General features: G+C 44.4%; 1 protein-coding gene and 1 non-coding gene across 3 annotated transcripts in view; one reads left to right on the top strand and one right to left on the bottom strand.

The window, feature by feature from the left end:
• Positions 1–13: 13 nt before the first annotated feature.
• The window catches only part of LOC138971134 (cilia- and flagella-associated protein 44-like), a 236,935-nt gene continuing 214,504 nt past the window's right edge, over positions 14–22,444 (bottom strand). For both annotated transcript variants that reach the window (XM_070343761.1, XM_070343762.1), the window contains 10 exons: positions 16,419–16,677; positions 14,574–14,692; positions 12,610–12,864; positions 8,097–8,207; positions 6,086–6,238; positions 4,752–4,913; positions 3,312–3,455; positions 2,892–3,020; positions 2,446–2,639; positions 14–1,351 (listed from right to left, as the gene is read on the bottom strand). In XM_070343761.1, the coding sequence (XP_070199862.1) occupies positions 1,090–1,351; positions 2,446–2,639; positions 2,892–3,020; positions 3,312–3,455; positions 4,752–4,913; positions 6,086–6,238; positions 8,097–8,207; positions 12,610–12,864; positions 14,574–14,692; positions 16,419–16,677 (1,788 nt within the window). In that variant the 3' untranslated portion in view covers positions 14–1,089. The remainder of the gene's footprint in view (positions 1,352–2,445; positions 2,640–2,891; positions 3,021–3,311; positions 3,456–4,751; positions 4,914–6,085; positions 6,239–8,096; positions 8,208–12,609; positions 12,865–14,573; positions 14,693–16,418; positions 16,678–22,444) is intronic.
• Trnal-uaa (transfer RNA leucine (anticodon UAA)) lies at positions 10,373–10,455 on the top strand. The gene has a single exon. It is a non-coding gene; the product is annotated as a tRNA-Leu (tRNA).

Below are 22,444 nucleotides of genomic sequence, written 5' to 3'. Positions count from 1 at the left end.
GACACACGCACACTTCTCTTTCTGGTACATTTTTTAATGGAAGATAATATAACATTGCTTTCAAAAGTAATGATAAGTCAATGTTAATCAGTCCGTAAAACAACATATAACCTGTGAATAAAGAAATAGTCTGTTATATTTTTAAAAGGAACAATTTATGGATTTTAATAAACATACTCATTGAAGTTGACGTGGAAGTGTAAACGCACCATCATCAGTAAAAAAACCGACAATGCTTTATATATCCCCAATAGGTAGAAATATAAATCTGTGTAAAACATCATTCATCACAGCAGTCGCAATAGGTTTTTCAATAGGATTAGCAATTTTCGTAAAACAAATGCCTTCATCCTAAAGTATTCATAGCTAAAACTGGTGAAAAAAACATGAAAAAGTATCCAAATAAATATTTTTTATCAAACGGAATGCCATATATTCACCAGTTGAAGCTGAGCAACAACAGCTGAGCGAATAGATTCCTTTCAAATACTGATTGATAGTAGTGATACACACGGTTTCTATCAAACCACAGATCTTCCCTCACGAACGGAACTCTAAATACTCTATCACAACGCCGGCAAAGAGGAACTTACATTCATAAACCTATCAAAGACCTCACAGATTAAACTCTGAATATTCCAAGTCCTATCACACTGGAACAGAGGAGCTTTCAATTTCATAAACTTCAAAGTTTTCATCCACCATCGGCGAAACGTTTCAAAGTTCTATACATACTCCAAAAGCTACCGTTTGAAACGAATCTTAATGACAAACGATAGCGACTGAACAAACCTCTTCTTGACCCTGTATTCCAAAGTGACATCTCTGACGTTAAAAGCTAAACAAGTTGGAGAAGATGTCATATTGCGAAACAGAGCGTCACGTAAACAATGTATCACTTCTCTCAGGAACTGACACACACATTCAAAAAAGAAGTCCGTCTCGGTGACCTCTTCATACAAGCAGAAGAAAATGAATGGTAAGGTCACCGCCAGGCTGTGCATGTATCGATGTCGGATGTCATGGATGATTTCAAAATGTTGATCCACCTCAGTCTCCAATCAGTACGACTCTTCCTTGCCCCTCCCTTCACGCGTAAGATCCACTGGAATGACCAATGTTAGCGGGTTGTTCCCGGCCTTGCAGGTACTCGATCTCCAGGGTCAGGGCCTTGATGGCTCCCCGTTGGGTGGCCACCACGTCCATCATTTCCTCCATCTCCTTGGAGATCTCCGGCGGGTCCTCTTCGTAGGCCATATTGCTTTTCTTGAGCACTTCATTCAGGTCGTGTTCCAGCACCACGTGTCGGGCCTTCAGCCCTGCCTCCAACTTCTTGTACTCCGAGTCGATCCTGTATGGGGGAAGAAAAACAAATCAACAACTAAAAAAATTCAATATTTTTGATTCCCCGACCGACCCTATTAATAATAAAACACCACAAATCCTTTCATACCCCCCCCCCTCTGCCACGCTCACCACACACGCCCAGCACAGACCTGAGGCCATATTGTTGAGGCTCTTGGTCTGGAGGTGTTTGACCTCGTTCCGTTTGTGATGGGGCTCCTAGTCACAGCATGCAGTTTATATTACAGTCGAACTTGTCTAAAGAGACCACCCAAGGGACTGAGCAAAAGTGGTCTCTTTAGACAGGTGGTCTTTATGGACATATGATTTATATAGTCGTTATAACCGTCGGGGATCCCTTGGGGTGGTCTTAATGTGCGGGTGGTCCTAATGGACAGGTGGTCTCCAGGGCAGGTTCGAATGAACATACGACGTAAAGGCCTTCCTTCATTGAGCCCTAAGTCTGCTTCCCGAAAACTTCGTGGAGGTTTTTTTGGCCAAAAATTCAGTGCCAAAGCTGCATGGAGTAGTCTTCGCGAAGCTTCAAAGGTAAGTTTCTAAGTACAGGTACACTTCCTGAGGCTGTGGATGTTGATTTTCTTGAGGTGTTTGACCTCGTTCTGCTTCTGGAGGAGCTCCCAGTGACAGCAGTTTAAACACGACGTACAGAACATCGCGCGCAATTAACCTTCGCCCGACATCGTGGGGCCGTGTGGCCCCAGAGGGGTGTTTAATTGCAAATATTTCTGGAACGATTCCAAATTTTTTAATGAGCTTTTAGAAATGCCTCAACCACCTAAACATCTGTTATGTTCTAATAGATCATTACATTTCATTGAAAATTAATTAAGAAAACACTAGCTAAAGAGAAACCAAAAGTCATAATTATTTTCTGTTTAGAGTATGGGGCCGCATTGCCCCACGAAGTCTGCGGAGGGGTATGCATGCCGCTTTCCCTTGGCCCCACGATTTCTGCGGAGGGGTATGCATGTTTTCCCTTCTTTGAGAAGTATGGGGCCGTACGGCCCCACGATTCCGCGTGTAGTCAATAACGAAGTCGGGCGAAGGTTAAAGCTAAGTTTCCGAGTACAGGTACACTACCTGAGGCTGCTGATGTTGTTTTTCCTGAGGCATTTGAGCTGGTTCTTCTTCTGGAGGAGCTCCTTGTCGCAGCCGATCTGGTACCTGAGGAGGCGTGACCTGACGTCCTCCACATGGAGGTCTGCCGCTACTGTCTCCACCTCCTCCAGGTCAACCACCTTGCCGAACTTGCTCCTCATCTCCTTCTCGCTCAGCTGCCCACAATACACATGCATACAAACATTCTTTCTTTTCGCATTATAAATGATTGTGTGATCCTATATATAGGGTCACGAGTTCGAATCCAGGCCGAGACGGACACGGGTAAACTTTACGTGCAGACTCAGAGACGGTATCCATGTCCCATGCCCGTTTCACCTCAGCGGCATGCAAATGTTATGTACTGTTTTGTACTATACGGTGTTGTATTGCATTGTTTTGTATTGAATCATACAGATAAATCGCACCTGGTTCATCTCTTCCAGCCTGTTCAGGAAGAGCCTCCTCTCGTGCTGTAAATGCACGTGCAGCTTACGTCTCTGTATCGTCATCTTCTTCTGCTCATTCTTCTCCACCTTCAGCTCGCTGATTCGTTTCTGAAGACACAGTTTTAGCCATTTAGATAGTCTTTTATATAGCTCAGTTGGCAAAACAAACGTGTCCACGCACCCATACGGAAGAAAAGCGACCATGGCAAAAATGAATGTTGAGCTCCGATGGATACACACACAGACACACAGCCTCGGAGACACACAGACACAGACACAGACACAGACACACACACAGACACACACACACACACACACACACACACACACTCACTCTCAACATCCACCCCACCCAAACCCACCCCCAACCCGCCACAACACACACAGCCACAGACCTACCTGAAGCCGAATCACTTCAGTTTCGTCGATGAGCAGCTCATCAGTGATGCTCTTGAACTCTCCGTACCGACGCACGCACTGGATCTGGTGCAGCTGGATCGTACACAGTACATCCAGGTTGTTCACTCTCTTCTGTTTTTCCAGCTGCAAACACAGAGATTATACCATCTTATATTCCGTCACGCTCATAAGAAAAATACCTAACTCAGTGTTCAGCATTTCTGAAGTAAGAGTACAGGGGAAGCTACTGGAAGGGTATCTATCATGTGTTAAAGAGTACAAACTCTCAGACCATCGGAAACCATTGCCACGGTAACGTAAGCAAAATTGCCGATCTCGTTTTATGTGTTAGGCAGTTTTTCTTTTTGATACAGGAAGACTTGTCTGGAAACTGCGAAGGTATGCAAACGCTTTTTGGGGGTTGTTTTGCAGTTGTGGTGATTGACAAAGTTGCTGTCAGGTCTTTATCTCACGTTTATCCCGCTGTAACAGCTCGAGATAGGCAATTTGCAACTTATAACGAAAATGAGATGGGCAAATTGTTGAGAAATCAAAACAGTTTTCTGCATTTTTCTCAAAACAGTAAAAAATGACATAGGCTTTTATCTTCTGAGCGTGACGATTTGTGGCCTGGTAGCTCCGCTGTTAGAGCACTGGGCTTGTGATTGTCAGGTCACGGGTTCGAATCCAGGCCATGACAGACGCGGGTCAACTTTATGCGCAGACTAAGAGACAGAATCCATTCTCCGCCATCGTGTCATCGCTGTGGCACGAACGACTGTGGTCATTCTGCCAGAAGTTTAAGTTGCTGATTACATACAAACGCGCACACGCCTGGGTAGCGCGACTCTTGTTGCTGCTAGCTTTCCACTGGGAGGAAGCGACCCGAGTTTCCAAGCAATGGGATACAAAAAGTAATGAAAGAAACACAAAAAAATGAACATATTTCCAACCTACCAATAGACAAAGAAAGTCGTGAAAGATTCCCGAACGTTTGAGGTCCATTTTTGGGGGTATTTTATGTGTTTAAACAGCGACACTACCTCGACGGATATAGAATATGAACTCTTGTTCGTTTTTGGTTCAGACCCTTTGAACTTATAAACAACAGGTAAAAGACACATTGTAAACATGCGCATGTTTTATTGCGAGTCAACATTCAGCTGAGTCTTCTATTTTTTTCATGTGTCTCCTACTTATTTGTCGTTGTCAAAAATTAAAGGTTCCGATAACTTACATTTCCTGTTTTTTTATCCTGAATTTTGGAACGTAAGCCGTTTGGTTTTGGATTTTTGAAAATAAAACTGTTTTATTTACACCCAAGATAAACTGTTACAAAATATGTGCGGAAGGTAAGTCCGCGCTGCAAAATAATGATCTCTTTTTATTACACATTTCCCGGCTTTTTTCTTCTTTCTCACGATAATAATGATCCATTACCTGGAAGGCTGTGAATTCTTGAAGCGCCTTGGTGTACGTGACCTCGGTGGATTGGCGCTTCCTGACGCAGTTGTCCACCTCCTTGAGGACGCCGTCCCGGAGACGCTTCACCTCCGTCACCACCTCGTCCAGGTCCAGTCGGTGTTCTCGCAGTGCCACCACCTGAAATCACCGCGTTAGCTGAAACATCTATCTACTGACCTTTAACTGATGATTGGGTAGCTCAGGCGGGTTCGAATCAAAGCCGAGATGGACACGCGTCAACTTTATGTGCAGACTCAGAGACGGTATCCATGTCCCACCCTCGTGTCACCACAGTGGAACGAAAAAGGCGTCGGCCATTTTGCCATAAACTGCAGGTGGCTGGTTTCACCTAAACACGCCTACAACTGGGTATTTCATCTGAAGTCGGGGTAACACCCGAGAACATGCCCCTAATGATCACAATAATAATAATAATAATAATGGCTTTGCCGTAAGGTCGTAAAACTGAAATTTCTCTCTTACTGAGCTCAAAACTGAGAACAAGACAAACCACAGCGCGTTACCACCTGAAATCAGCATATTAGTTGGGACATCAATCTGCTGACAGACCTATTTTGGAGTAGTCCCATGGGAAGTCGTTATAGAGAGGTTCGACTATTGTGGGACATGCAGATGTTGACGGATCTATTATCGAGGAGAAACTACTGAGCTGGACACTAAAAACAGTACAGACCGCATTGCCACCGCATCCCCTAAACAGAGCACATCGCCAACTAGGAAGTTCGCGGAACCGTCACTCAGCATGTAAATCACGACAAAGACTGCTGACCACTGTCAAGAAGAAGAAGTTGACATAACAAGAACAGGTGGGCTCACCAACACCATCCCCCAGGGAACAGTTTACCCGAACCGTTTTGAGAATATTTTCCCTTCGTTTTAGACCAAATAGTTACATCCCATGTTTAAAAAAAAAAAAAAAAAAAAAAAAAAAAAAATCCAGAAAAAGAGAAGAAAAAAAAGAAGAAAAAAAGTTACATCCCTCTACCCACGATTTCACCACTTTCCTTTTCTTTTCCCTCTAGTCTTTTTCTTTTGCTTCAGCGAACAAGGGTCTTTACCAGAACCGGAGTGAGATTCTCTTTAAGCCTGTCCTAAACTGGGCGAAGTCGATTACGCGAAGTATACTTCGCGAAGCTGGCCGCACGAAGTGTGAGGACTGAGTTTTTGGTAAAATATCTTGGCGAAGTCTTCGCGAAGTCGACTTCGGGCTCAATTAAGGACCGCCTTAATCCAAATGCTCCACCAAATCCTCATCCTCCTCTTCCCTTAGCCCCCACCCAGAGACGTACATCATTGTAGTTGTTCTCGTCGCACCCAACGGGACACATGTTGAGGTCGTGCTGCATGGCGTCTTCGTCGTCCTCCTCCGCCTCACTCTCGTCCGACGAGTCCGATTCGGATTCCGACGATTCCTCGTCGTCGTCCGTAAGCATCCTCGCTACCTGTTGCAGGGTGACCAAAGTGACGATTATGGAGGTCACGCGTTACGCAAAAACACTCTTACACGCAAACACGCACACATAAACGCACGCATGCACGTATGTTACGCGTGATTGTTCTGAAAAGTGACTATTACATGATTGTTCTGCAAGTCTACTATTTATTTCATCGTAATCATGTAAGCCTTCATACGTGATTGTTCTGAAAGCTTACTAATTTACATGATTGTTCTGAAACTCTACTAAAGGTAAACTTGCTTCACCCGTGAAATGTAGTCAGATATGGAACAATATGTATACCCCTGCCCAACGAAGTGTGTTTGAGTTGATCCGTCTTCTGTGTGCGCGACAGCTTCAGATGTGTGTTTGAGTTGATCCGTCTCTCCACTCCCTTTTTTTTAGGTGTAGGGGGTGGGGGAGGTTTGTTCATATCAACTGACACTTTATCAAACCATTTGAATAATTCATATAAAAAATTCTGGTGGTTGCTGTGTAATAAAAAAACCAAGTGTCACTGAAAACAGAGATGTGCTAATAAATTTAGCTTTCATGTGTGTGTATGTGTGGTGTGTGTGTGCGTATGTACTCAGTGCACTGGCGTCGGAAACTGGGGGGGGGGGGGGGGGGCAGCTGCTGTTGCTGGGGTGGTGGTGGGGGGAGGGGGGGGGCAAACATGTCGTTTTGCCCCCCCCCCCCCTATATTTCGGATGACAAAAATATTCACAGAGAGAGAGAGAGAGAGAGAGAGTTGATAAACAAAATACCCCCCCCCCCACATACACAAAAAAGAAGTATATTGTCTCGCGTGCAATAACTTTGTAGCCCAGACTCCCCACCCATCTCGCAACCCCGGACATCTCCTCACGTCTCTCATCCCCTCTCCACTTGAATTTTTAGTTCATAAAAAAAAAGTTTCATTTGTGAACATTATTTGTTGTGCCTTTCGTCTTTAAAGGGGTAAGAATTAGCTTCCATTTTTCCTCTTCGCCATGCCTTTCGATCCATTTTGGTGACCTAGCCACCTAAGCATGGCAAAGAGGGAAAATCAAAAGTTTCTATGTGTCCCTTTAAACCTGTAATTAGAATTTTGAGTTGGGAATACTCAAGAAGAATCATTACATTTTTGAAGATTATAAATAATTTTTGTCTTTGGACATTTAATTTGAATTTTGAGTTGAGAACAATAAAGAAGACATGTTCAATGTATGAAACGTATTACTTGTTGAGTTTGTATTCATTGGGCGGGGGTATAAATATCAATTTCACTTAAGATTTAGTATCATTGTATCAAAATATTGTTCCATGTGCATACAGACAAACGGACAAAGTGAATCCAGTATACCCCCTCCAACTTCATTGGGCTGGGGTATAAATATCAATATCACTAAAGATTTAGTATCATTGTATTAAAATATTGTTCCATATATACATACAGACATACACACAGACAGATGGACAAAGTGAATCCAGTATACCCCCCTCCAACTTCGTTGGGCTGGGGTATACATATTGTTCCATATCTGACAACATTTCACGGGTGAAGCAAGTTTACCTTTAGTAGAGTTTCAGAACAATCATGTAAATTAGTAAGCTTTCAGAACAATCACGTATGAGGGCTTACATGTTTACGATGAAATGAATAGTAGACTTTCAGAACAATCATGTAATAGTCACTTTTCAGAACAATCACGCGTAACACACAAACACACACGCACGCACACACACACACACACACACACACACACACACACACACACACACACACACACACACACACACACGCAAGGTTTTATCTTTCTTAATTGTTTTAAAATGTTCTTTTATTTTATCTATACGTTGCCTACATGAGTGGTGATCTGACCTTGCGCTTGATTTTCTTTTTGTAGACTTTGACCAAGTAGTCATGGAAGTTGTTGGCTTCACCCATGATCGCCTCCAGTTTTTGGTACAGCACTTTCTCCTTCTTCGCCAGCTGAGTTCCATGCGATCAAAAATACACACATTTTTTAAAAGGCTTAAGATAAATTCTTGTAGATATTCCGTACACATCGCAAGGCTTGGCAACATTGTTATGAAAATGTAATGCACAGACCCTGCTTCTCCCTTACACTACCAATGATCTCTTTCACTCCTAATTGGCAAATGTAACGCAAAAAGGTGACTTCTTACAACTAATGATCGCTTTCGGCTCCTAATTGGTTCAATTGGCAACCTGGTTTTGTAGCCTCTTCCCTAGCCTAAATTTTTTTTTTTTACAAAAAAATTGAGATTAAAGGTCCTCGTCTACATTTTCTCACAGAAATTGACATTTTACAGCTAAAATGCTGAGTCTAGTCACTAACACTTTAAAAAAAACACCCCCCTCCGATCAGAAAGGACGGAGCCAGGGTAGCCGTTTGAAAATTCATTGTAGTATTTCAGCATAGTAGGATATCTATCCTTAGTGGATTATGACTTTATTCAGTTATTCTGCAGAAAAAAACAGAAATGCTGGAGAAAAACTGTTTGTTTCTGCAGCATGTCTGCATAATGTCATCTTTCGCGAGAGCAACGTTTTTTTCTGCAGTAAAACAGTTTTACTGCAGTAAAATTGAAATCAAGAATGCTGCAGTAAAACGGTGATGTTGTTTAACTGGAGAAAAACAGTTTACACTTTTTCTTCAGCATTTTGGCATTATTCAGTTATTCTGCAGAAAAACAGAAATGCTGGAGAAAAACTGTCTTTTCTGCAGCATTTCTGCATAATGTCATCTTTCGCCGAAGCAACGGGTTTTTCTGGAGCAAAACATTTTACTGCAGTAAAATTGAAATCAAGAATGCTGCAGTAAAACGGTGCTGTTGTTTTACTGCAGAAAACCTGTTTACACTTTTTCTGCAGCATTTTGCTTTTTACGTAACTGGCGCAAGATAAATGACTCTTTGCGCATGCGCCGCTAATAATTTGATTGGTCGATATTTTTAGGCAAAGCAAACAGAAAACAAAACATTGGGAGAAAAATAAAAACTTTTTTTACATATTTTTTTTTCTATAACTTTTTTCCCCAGGGTTCATTCATCATCTGACATAACTTTTTAGCGAAATTCAACCATAAGATTATTGAAAAAAAGCAAAAATGTAGACGACCACCTTTAAAAGGAACAAGAAGGGCAAAGCCCATACGACTCACATGCTTGACCTTGACCTTTACGTGACCTTGACCTTCAGGGTCAAGGTCAAATAACTAAACCTAGCAATGACATCATACACTAAGAACTGCTTTACACATTTTTCCTACCAAGGTCATGCAACACAAAGCTGTTAATTCAAGACATAGGAAGTACAATGGTGCTTATTGGCTCTTTCTACCATGAGATATGGTCACTTTTAGTGGTTCACTACCTTATTTTGGTCACATTTCATAAGGGTCAAAGTGACCTTGACCTTGATCATATGTGACCAAATGTGTCTTATGATGAAAGCATAACATGTGCCCCACATAATTTTTAAGTTTGAAACAGTTATCTTCCATAGTTCAGGGTCAAGGTCACTTCAAAATATGTATACAATCCAACTTTGAAGAGCTCCTGTGACCTTGACCTTGAAGCAAGGTAAACCAAACTGGTATCAAAAGATGGGGCTTACTTTGCCCTATATATCATATATAGGTGAGGTATTCAATCTCAAAAACTTCAGAGAAAATGGGAAAAATGGGAAAAATAGCTGTTTTTTTAGACAACATTTATGGCCCCTGCGACCTTGACCTTGAAGCAAGGTCAAGATGCTATGTATGTTTTTTGGTGCCTTGTCATCATACACCATCTTGCCAAATTTGGTACTGATAGACTGAATAGTGTCCAAGAAATATCCAACGTTAAAGTTTTCCGGACGGACGTCCGGACGTCCGGACGGACGGACGGACGGACGACTCGGGTGAGTACATAGACTCACTTTTGCTTCGCCTGTGAGTCAAAAATGATGGCCCAGATTGCTCCATTTTCCGTGATTTTTATCACCATTTTTTGTTGGGGGGGGGGGGGGGGAATGCCCCCGGCCCCCCCAGAAGCCGGCCTTTGATTGACTTGTCCACTGTCGACCAATGGCACAACACGCCACCCAAACCCTACTTTTAATCTCAATCCTGCCCTTGTACCTTAACCAGTACGGTGGCCGAGTGGTTAAGGCGTTGGACTTAAGATCCAATGGATTTATTTCCGCGTGGGTTCGAACCCCACCCGTACTAATATTTTTTTGACCTGGGCGTAAAAACCTTTTCCCAAACCGAACCCACTTTACTCCCAACGTCACCCAGCTCCTTAAGGGCAAAATACACCTGCGCAGCGTCAGCGGCGCTGCATGCTGCAATGGGGATTATGACGAGTACTTGGCCTGGTTTTTTTCACGCAGCGTTTAGCGGGCTGTGGAAAAAAAAGAAAATTGTGACGCCGCTGTGCAGCCGAAGATTACAATCATTCCTATTTTTGACGCGTGCAGTGTCAATGCAGCGGGCAACCAACCGATCAGAACGATGTATTTCAAGGGGGACAATCTGCTCTTTTGTCAAAGAGGAATTCGTGTCTCTTCATGTCAAATTTTGTCAACGCTTGTAGACGGCCATTTATAAAAAAAATGCTTCCCAGGTGTTGCGTGTGTGTTAATGTCATGCCTAGTCAGGCCATCGTTACGTTTTAAACACAGACATATTAGTACAAATAGCAGATACTGGTCACCAAAGATTTCAATCGCTGCGAGATCGCATCGATGCGTTCTACAATATATCTCTTCAATTGTTTTGTTTTTTCAGTTGTCTCGTTGGTGTAATGGTTACGGCGTGCACTTCGAACCCGTAGGTCCATGGTTTGAATTTAACAAGTTCAGATTTTTTTATTTATTTTTCAATAACTTTGAACAGTACAAAACAAATTTGACACATGCTATGGATATGAATCAATATTAATGTGAAATATTTATTCAATATTTGTTCTTAATTTCGCTACACCTACCCCACAGAACAACTAACACATTTTAAACAAACACTACAAGGACGATAATTCAAATTGTCACTGAGAGTAGAAAAGTTACTGTTTCTGAAAGTTGCAATCACTTTTTAAACAAACAAAAATTCGAATTATGTCAAAATGCTTGGTGGTAATGCTCAATTTAACTTTAGGCACACGTAGCACGCACGCATCATTACCTCTATAATCTGCAGTGCGTCGTCGGTCCTGCTGAAGTTACATATGTGAGCGGAGCCCCTTAGCTTGGCTGGTGGTGTGGTTTTACAGCTGTTAGGTGATCATGTCTATGTCGGTCTTCTGCCACATCCATTCCCCATGTCTTCCCATATCTTGTATCCCCTCTCACCCACCCACTACACACATAGTTCCTTGCCCTGGCTTGGCGGTCTGGTTCCGGAGCGTATTGTTTGTCTGGACGATGTCAGCCTTCTGATAAAGAGACACGCTCATACGCCCCCCCCCCCCCCCATCACAACGCAAGCTCCACCTTACACCGTCACTACGACCCCCCATCACAACGCAAGCTCCACCTTACACCGTCACTACGACCCCCCCCCCCCCCCCCCATCACAACGCAAGCTCCACCTTACACCGTCACTACGACACACCCCCTCCCTCCCATCACAACGCAAGCTCCACCTTACACCGTCACTACGACCCCCCCCCCCCCCCCATCACAACGCAAGCTCCACCTTACACCGTCACTACGACCCCCCCCCCCCCCTCTCTTCGAACTCCTTGCCCTGCTTGACACCCCTCGCGGGTTGGGGGGGAAGAATTTACACGATGCTCCCCAGCATGTCGTAAGAGGCGACTAACGGATTCTGTTTCTCCTCTTACCCTTGTTAAGTGTTTCTTGTATAGAATATAGTCAATGTTTGTAAAGATTTTAGTCAAGCAGTATGTAGGAAATGTTAAGTTCTTTGTACTGGAAACTTGCATTCTCCCAGTAAGGTAATATATTGTACTACGTTGCAAGCCCCTGGAGCAATTTTTTGATTAGTGCTTTAATTTGTGAACAAGAAACAATTAACAAGTGGCTCTATCCCATCTCCCCCCTTTTCCCGTCGCGATATAACCTTCGTGGTTGAAAACGACGTTAAACACCAAATAAAGAAAGAAAGAAAGAAAGAAAGCCCTGCTTGACGAGCTGGTTCTACGGCGCCTGCATGGTCTTGTCGATGTGGACGTGCTGCTCAAGGCACACACTCCCTCCGACACACACACACACACACACACACACACACACACACACACACACACACACACACACACACACCCCACACAATCACACCCCCCACACACACCCAACCCCCCCCCCCCACGTACACAATCACACCCATCCCACCCCCACACACACACTCCAACAAGCCCCAAACCTCTTCGAGCTCCCTGCCCTGCTTGACGAGCTGGCTCTGCAGCGACTTGACGCACTTGTCGATGTCGACGCGCTGCTCCAGACACCTCTCGATGCGGCCGTGGATCTCCTCCTCTACGTGCTCGCACTCCCTCAGCAGCATCTGCTCCTCCTGAAGCGTGGTGACCCTCAGGCGAGAACACTCCACCACAACGTCCAGCAGGAACTTCTCGTGTCGCAGCTGGCGGTGATGGATGTCGAAGATTTGCTTCGTCTCCTGTGAGAAGTACTACTGCGATGAGCATACTACACTGGAACGCCGAAGAAGAAGAAGAAGAACATACTACAGCTACATGACTGTAACGTAGATGACGGGGGATTATATTTCACCTCACGACAGAGCGAGAAGTCACCGGACGGCCCTGCCAATGTTTTTTTTCCGTAGTATGCTCCTGTGAGCAAAACCCATATCACAAGTTGGAACATTATTTAATCGTTTCTCTTTTGCTAGAAACAGCCGGTAACATAGATGACGGTTATGGAAACCCCTAGTATATTTTTTCTCTCTTAGTTGCTTCTTGGCTAGACTTGAGAGACATTGAGACCAATGGAATAGCTGCAACTGCGTGGTTTTGTTTTTGAGGGAGGAAAAGAACGAAGAGGAATTCATACAAATACGAAAAATGGCTGCTTCCATGGATCAGTAGACGACGCGAGTTTGGAGCAGCAGGGTTTAGCCTGGGAGAAAAAGGCTATGGGACATTTGTCCCCCTCAACCAAACGCCGATGGGACATAGTCAAAGGCAAGAAGCGCAAACGAGGCTAGGCCTGTACGCGTTTTTGACAAAAGATGCAAAATGGTGCAATATGGTGCCATTTGAAAATTAGCCGCTATATCGTGTTATGTGCGTGCGTGCGTTCGTGTGTGTGTGTGTGTGTGTGTGTGTGTGTGTGTGTGTGTGTGTGTGTGTAATCCAATGTAAAGTGTACATTTGGTGGCGCGGTGGTACATAATCTCAATGCGCCCTTTGACGCACTGAAGGGAATTGTGATGGGACATTTTCAGATTTAATGCGCCAATGGCGCAGGGCGCACTAGTAAATGAAACCTTGGAGCAGCTAGTCGGCAACTTCCGGTGAAAGCGAGAAAAGCGCGGATTATCTGTTGCTTTTCTACGGAGAATTAAAATAGGATAGGGTTCTTTTCCTTTCTGCGCTCTGTGTAGACACCTTTACACTCATATTCTCCGGAAAAAAAACCTTAGTTTCACCGCCATTCTCTGCGATTCTAGATCTCCGCCCTACCAATTTTACACGTGAGACATAGTGAGTGACACATAATTATTGTAAACATATTGTAAACATACACACATGGGATAAAAAAAAACACACCTCAGACAGACAACCCCCTCCTATCCAACACACACACGCGCGTGCGCAATCACACACACTCACACTAACACACACACACTCACACACACACACATGGACACACACACACACACATATACACACACACACACACGTACATGGACACACACACACACATACACACACACACACATGGACACACACACACACACACACACATGGACACACACACACACACATGGACACACACACACACACATGGACACACACACACACACATGGACACACACACACACATGGACACACACACACACATGGACACACACACATGGACACACACACACACACATGGACACACACACACACACACACATGGACACACACACACACACATGGACACACACACACACACACATGGACACACACACACACACATGGACACACACACACACACATGCACACACACACACATACACACACACACACACATGGACACACACACACATGGATACACACACACGCACACACACACACACACACATACCCCTACCTCCCCCCCCCTTTCACCAACCCAACGTGACCTTTTACCCCTTCCCTCAATCAACAAAGAACTTGCCTGAATGTGTTTAATAAGCTGAGACTGCTCGTAAATCAGCTCTATCTCATGGATCTCCCGCAGCTCTCGTTGCATCGCAGTCAGTTCCATTTCTTCTTTCTCCTTCAGCGCACCAAGGCCTGGACGTGGTTTTGGCAACCAGTTAGACAATGTCAAGGCAAGACAGGGCAAGGCAAGGCAAGGCAAGGCAAGGCAAGGCAAGGCAAGGCAGGGCAATGCAAGGCAGGACAGGACAAGGCAAGGCAAGGCAAAGCAGGGCAAAGCAAGGCAAGGCAAGGCAAGGAAAGGCAAGGCAATGCAAGGGAGGGCAAGGCAAGGCAAGGCAAGGCAGGGCAAGGCAGGGCAGGGCAAGGCAAGGCAAGGCAGGGCAAGGCAAGGCAGGGCAAGGCAGGGCAAGGCAGGGCAAGGCAAGGCAAGGCAAGGCAAGGCAGGGCAAGGCAGGGCAAGGCAAGGCAAGGCAAGGCAGCGCAAGGCAGGGCAGGGCAAGGCAAGGCAGGGCAAGGCAGGGCAATGCAAGGCAAGGCAATGCAAGACAGGGCAAAGCAAGGCAAGGCAAGGCAAGGCAAGGCAAGGCAAGGCAAGGCAGGGCAAGGCAAGGCAGGGCAAGGCAAGACAGGGCAAGGCAGGGCAATGCAAGGCAAGGCAAGGCAATGCAAGGCAGGGCAAAGCAAGGCAAGGCAAGGCAAGGCAGGTCAAGGCAGGCAAGACAGAGCAAGGCAAGGCAAGGCAAGGCAGGCAAAGGCAAGGCAAGGCAGGGCAAGGCAAGGCAATACAAGGCAAGGCTAGGCAATGCATGGAAAGGCAATGCAATGCAATGCAATGCAGGGCAGGGCAGGGCAAGGCAAGGCAAGGCTGGGCAAGGCAAGGCAAGGAAAGGCAGGGCAGGGCAATGCAAGGCAAGGCAAAGCAATGCAAGGCATTGCGGGGCAAGACAAGGCAAGACAAAGCAAGACAAATCAACGCAAAGAATTTATTAAAATAAATCCCATGGGGGTACATGGAAAATGTATGCACAAGCTGCAAACTGATGACAAAAGAGGCCAATAACAACAAAACAACATTTTGTGAAGTACTGGTCACACCCACACGTGGTCCATAGGCACATACCCGTACCAGCTAAATAAGGGGTAACACCCGATTGGTGGGGAGGAGGGGGTTTGGGATTCGCAAGGTCAAATGAAGGTCATACATACACACACACGTCGCACATAGAACCAGAACCCGTGCTTGCATGGGAGGCAGTAACAACGATCTCCTTGGGCTACAGTGCAAGGCCACATTGGAGACAAGGTCAAATGAAGGTCATACATACACACACGTCGCCGATAGCAACAGACCCCGTGCTTGCATTGGAGACAGTAACAACCATCTACACGGGCTACAGTGCAAGGCCACATTGGAGACAAGGTCCAATGGAAGTCATACACACACACACACAAACACACACACACACGCACGCACGCGCTCAAACATACACACACATACGCACGCACGCACACACACACACACACATACACACACTCAGACACACACACACACATACACTAACACACACACACACACGCACGCACGCACGCGCTCAAACATACACTCACATACGCACGCGCGAGCACACACACACACACATACATACACTCAAACATACACACACATACGCAAGCACGCACACACACACAGACATACACACACACTCAGACCACTCAAACACACACACAACAAACACACGCACACACACACATACGCCCGCACACATACTAACACACATACAAACACGCACCCCCCCTCCCCCGCCACACCACACCCCCCACTCACTCACACGTTGCAAATAGATACACAACCCCGTACCTGGATGGAAAGAGTTGCTAACACTCAGCTCAGTTTCAGACGCGATGTCGATGTCGATATGCGCCATGGCCTTGAGCCTGGTGAAGTTCTCCTTGGCAATGACCACCGAGCTCTTCCTCTGGCTCTTGCTGAACATGCTCTCTCTGCGCGAGGTTGCCTGGTTGAGGTTCACGCTGCCGAGCCGCTTCTTCATCTCTTCCCGCACCTTCATTCTTAGTCTCATCTCATCAGACCGGTCCATATTGAACTTGCCCCCGGGCTGTGGATGATTAAAGTTATTTTTTTATTTTTTTATTTTATTTATTTTTTTAACCTCAGTTGCATGCAGGCTGCTTCAACCCTTACTTTTTTGCCCTTATTTTATTTTTCTGTTTTTATGCGGGCATGGAGCATCCTTCTTCATAGGATTGTTTTAAATTCTGGTCTAAATTTTGTTGTTTATTCTACATTCCTTAACCGCAATTCATAATCAAAAATATATCTAATTTCTACTGGAGTTCAATACTTATTAATCCCTATACACATTTGTGCCATAATAATTAAAACTATTAACATAATCAACAACTGCATGTAAATATTCAGAACAATATATCATAAATTACCAAACAAACAAAAGATTATATCTAGTTTGTTTTCTCTCGATATTATAGACGTTGCGGGGAAGACGGGACCGACAACGACGACTGAACCGTGTGTTGTCGTTCGGCGTCATCGCTCGTACTGACACAAGTAGCGTTTGCGGGGAGAACGAGCGCCAGTGGCCTGAAGAAGAAAACTCCTGGACACCCGAACGAATGGTTTTGACACGACTTGTAGAGGCGGAGCCCCTCGGGGAATGTTTTGGGTGGTGCATGGGGAACACGCATTTCAGTGATATGAATTATTCGTCTTGCACCTGGGTCTTCCAGCTCTGTGACCTAATAAAAAAAACCCAGCTGTTGCGTGTTAGCCCATACATTTTATGTGTGTGTGTGTGTGTGTGTGTGTGTGTGTGTCTGTGTGTCAGTGTGCGCGTGTGTGTGTGTGTGTATGTGAGTGTGTGTGTGTAGTGTGTGTATGTGTTTGTGTGTATGTGTGTATGTGTGTGTGTGTGTGTGTGTGTGTGTGTGCGTGCGCGCGCGCGTGGGTGTGTGCGTGTGCGTGTGCGCGGGTGCATGTGCGTGTGTGCGCGTGTGTGTGTGTGTGCGCGCGCGCATGTGTGTGTGTGTGTGTGTGTGCCCCGCGGTTTGTAAAATGTTTTACAAATCACGTAAATGCGCTCGATATTTAACTCATCATCTCCAAAGTGAAGGGATCTATTGAGAAAAAAAAATGTCATTACTTTTTTGTTCCATCGCTTGGAAATTCGGGTCGCTTCCTCCCAGTGGAAAGCTAGCAGTAACAGAGTCACGCTACCCCAAAGTCAAGAGATCTATTAGTCCCGTTTCGCCGTTATCCCATTTCACCCCCATCCCATTTTCGCGACATTTCACAGGCCAAGTGTCATTTTACCACCATGTCATGTACCATTAGCTCCTCATCCCTTTTTGGCGCAATCCCGTTTCGCCGTTATTCCATTTTACCCCCATTTTCGCGACATTTCACAGGCCAAGTGTCATTTTACCACCGTGTCATACCACTAGCGCCACATTCCAATTTGTCGCCATGCCGTTTTGCTGTCATCCCATTTCGCCGCCATCCCTATTTCGCGACATTTTGGATTGTGGCAAAAATGGGATTTCGCGTAAACGGAATGTCTCCCTAGTTGAATAACGCAGTATAGTGGCAGTGAGGCCTTGGCAAGAAGAATAAATCAAAATGGGATGGCGGCCAAATGGGATGGTGTCAAAATGGGATGTCGCGCCATTGTTATGACACGGTAGCAAATGACGCTTGGCTTGTGAAATGTCGCAACAATGGGATGGGGGCGAAATGGAATGGCGGTGAAACGGCATGGCGGCCAAATGGTATATGGTGTCAAAATGGGATGTCGCGCTATTGTTATGACATGTTAGTAAAATGACGCTTGGCTTGTGAAATGTCGCGAAAATGGGATGGGGCAAAAAATGGGACCACGGCAAATCGAGATTGCACCAAAATGGGATGTGGATCTAAAATCACCCCCACCACTCAGCGCAGAGGCTCTAAACAAATAAATATTAATAATAATAAAAAGCATGCATTACTTTGTAATAATAAAAAGCATGCATTACATTTTTACAAATCGCGGGTTAAAACACCCCCATTTTTACAAATCACGGGTTAACCCCCCCCCCCCCACAAGCCACCCCCACAAACCCGGCCCCTATCCACCGATCCAACTAACAAAACCAACACATAAACAAGTCGCGTAAGGCGAAAATACAACATTTAGTCAAGTAGCTGTCGAACTCACAGAATGAAACTGAACGCAATGCAACGCAGCAAGACCGTATACTCGTAGCATCGTCAGTCCACCGCGCACGGCAAAGGCAGTGAAATTGACAAGAAGAGCGGGGTAGTACTTGCGCTGAGAAGGATAGCACGCTTTTCTGTACCTCTCTTCGTTTTAACTTTCTGAGCGTGTTTTTAATCCAAACATATCATATCTATATGTTTTTGGAATCAGGAACCGACAAGGAATAAGATGAAGGTGTTTTAAAATTGATTTGGACAATTTAATTTTGATAATAATTTTTATATTTTTAATTTTCAGAGCTTGTTTTTAATCCAAATATAACATATTTATATATTTTTGGAATCAGAAAATGATAAAGAATAAGATGTACGTAAATTTGGATCGTTTTATAAAAATTTGTTTTTTTTTACAATTTTCAGATTTGTAATGACCAAACTCACTCTTTTGTTTTGTTTGTTTGTTTGCTTAACGCCCAGCCGACCACGAAGGGCCATATCAGGGCGGTGCTGCTTTGACATATAACGTGCGCCACACAGAAGACAGAAGTCGCAGCACAGGCTTCATGTCTCACCCAGTCACATTATTCTGACACCGGACCAACCAGTCCTAGCACTAACCCCATAATGCCAGACGCCAGGCGGAGCAGCCACTAGATTGCCAATTTTAAAGTCTTAGGTATGACCCGGCCGGGGTTCGAACCCACGACCTCCCGATCACGGGGCAGACGCCTTACCACTAGGCCAACCGTGCCGGTTACTCACTCATTAGTTTTTAAGCCACCAAGCTGAAATGCAATACCAAACCCCGGCCTTCGTCGAAGATTACTTGACCAAAATTTCAACCAATTTGGTTGAAAAATGAGAGCGTGACAGTGCCGCCTCAACTTTCACGAAAAGCCGGATATGACGTCATCAAAGACATTTATCAAAAAAAATGATAAAAACGTATGGGGATTTCATACCCAGGAACTCTCATGTCAAATTTCACAAAGATTGGTCCAGTAGTTTAGTCTGAATCGCTCTACACACACACACACAGACAGACACACACACACACACACACACGCACATACATCACGACCCTCGTCTCGATTCCCCCCTCTACGTTAAAACATTTAGTCATAACTTGGTTTTTTACTCGGACAGTTTATAGCGGCTTCATTGAGATGGTACCCGACAAAACAAACTGTAAATCCACGCCTATCAAAGATTTTTTTCTTTTTCTTCAAAAGCTATTTGCAAAGTGACCAATCTATGTGTCCATAACACATACTTTGATTAAATTGAACTCGACTTAACAGCAAAGACCAATTTCTATCTTCCGTTTTTGCGACGACGACAAATGGCTCCATTTTCCAGCCGGAACGTCTCGCAAAGGCCCCGTCCCGACTGTGTGAGACGGAAAAAAGAAGGTCACCGTCACTTGTCGTCGTGCTGAGTTGTCGGGCGTCTTCCCCGCAACCTCACTAATGTCTGTAAATCTTTGGACGTCTTAAAAAGGGGGTTTGGAGGGGGGGGGGGGGCAGTGTATTTCAATGAGGGTGAACATAGTTTTAATATGAATCAATGATCCTCGTGCCCCGGGATGAAACCCACGTAAAAGCACCGTGCTGTTTTTACATTTGGTCAAGTTTTGACTCGACTCAATATTTTCAGATATACTGGGAATCAAGACCCCTCGTCAAGTTTTGACTAAATGTTTAACATAGAGGGGGAATCGAGACGAGGGTCGTGGTGTGTGTGTGTGTGTGTGTGTGTGTGTGTGTGTGTGTGTGTGTGTGTGTGTGTGTGTGTGTCTGTCTGTATGTCTGTCTGTGCGTGTGTAGAGCGATTCAGACCAAACTACTGGACCGATCTTTATGAAATTTGACATGAGAGTTCCTGGGAATGATATTCCCGGACAGTTTTTTCTTTTTTTCGATAAGTACCTTTGATGACGTCATATCCGGCTTTTTGTAAAAGTTGAGGCGGCACTGTCACACCCTCATTTTTCAATCAAGTTGATTGACATTTTTGTAAAGCAATCTTCGACGAAGGCCGGACTTCGGTATTGCATTTCAGCTTGGTGGCTTACAAATTAATTAATGACTTTGGTCATTAAAAATATGAAAATTGAAATAATTTTTTTTATATAAAACGATCCAAATTTACGTTCATCTTATTCTACATCATTTCCTGATTCCAAAAACATATAAATATGTTATATTTGGATTAAAAACAAGCGCTGAAAATTAAAAATATAGAAATTATGATCAAAACTAAATTTCCGAAATCGATTTAAAGACAATTTCATCTTATTCCTTGTCGGTTCCTGATTCCAAAAACATATAGATATGATATGTTTGGATTAAAAACACGCTCAGAAAGTTAAAACGAAGAGAGGTACAGAAAAGCGTGCTATGCAGCACAGCGCAACCACTACCGCGCTGAACAGGCTCGTCAGTTTCACTCCGTTATGCACAAGCGGCGGACTACGGTCATTGTGAAAAAATGCAGTGCGTTCAGTTTCAGCTTGACTAAATGTAGTAATTTTGCCTTACGCGACTTGTTTTTCTTAATTTTGTTGTTGGTTTAAACAAAATTTTATTCAGAATTTCTTCGCATGAACAGTTCGAAACACACAGCAAGGACACGCACTCAAGCAAATGCTTATATCACGTGACCAGAAAAATACTAAATTACACACATTTTCGTAATGGTGGACATTATAAGATGTTTGATGGGTTGTTGACAGACCAGCTTTTTTGTCGTCCGAGGGGGAGCATATCGTCTTTTGTTTCATACTTATTGACCAAGGCCGAAGGCCGCGGTCAATAAATATGAAACAAAAGTCGATATGCCCCCCGAGGACCGACAAAAAAAGCTGGTCTGACAACAAACCACCAAACATCGTTTTTGTCATCATTTTGGTAGTGAGAAAATAAGATAACAATCAACACAGGGAGCCATGCTTTGAAACACGGGTTCCGTGCTGATAACCACACGAGTTCCGTGCGGATAACCACTGGCAATCAAAGCTGGCGTGTGAAAGCAACTTTCTGTATTTTTGAGTTCATAAAATGTTGGGATGAACATGTCAGGTTTGAGGATGCACAGTTCTGTTTGTTCATCTCGGTATTCCACTCCCTCGGCTTTCAGTTGTGAGTATTAAGCTTAGTAATCGAATGTGGAAGCTACGTTGGGTCAAACGGGTCACAGAAGATTTGCGTCGTGCAGCGAAGGAAAGAATCGCGATCTTGTTTCTGACTCAGTACCTCTTTGTTTTTCATTAGACCTGTCAATCTGCTTGCTCGGCTTTGTGAGATGTTTGCATACCTTCTTGCTATTTTCTTTGCTTTTATTATTTCTTATTTGTGCTTCGTTTATCGATACAACGTCTTGTGCACAGGTCAAAATGTGTGTGTCAGGGGTCAATTGGTTTGACTTGAACTTGATGTTCGTGTTTCTCACACAAAGATACACGCACTCCATGACTTTGTAAGAAGACATAACATATCGGTAGGTTTCATTTGTTTGTGATGAATTTATTGAAGTAGTTTTTTATGTTTGTTTACCTTTGCCAGTTTGCCAGTTGGTTTTTGGAACTTTGCAAAGCAGTGTCGTGTCGTCTGTTTAGGTCTGGGGAAACGCCAATGAAAAGAGCAGAAGAA

This window comes from Littorina saxatilis, linkage group LG7 (assembly GCF_037325665.1).
Source record: "Littorina saxatilis isolate snail1 linkage group LG7, US_GU_Lsax_2.0, whole genome shotgun sequence".
NCBI classification, from domain to species: Eukaryota; Metazoa; Mollusca; class Gastropoda; order Littorinimorpha; family Littorinidae; genus Littorina; species Littorina saxatilis.
The sequence above is the reverse complement of the archived record's forward strand: the minus strand, read 5'-3'. Positions and strand labels throughout refer to the sequence as shown.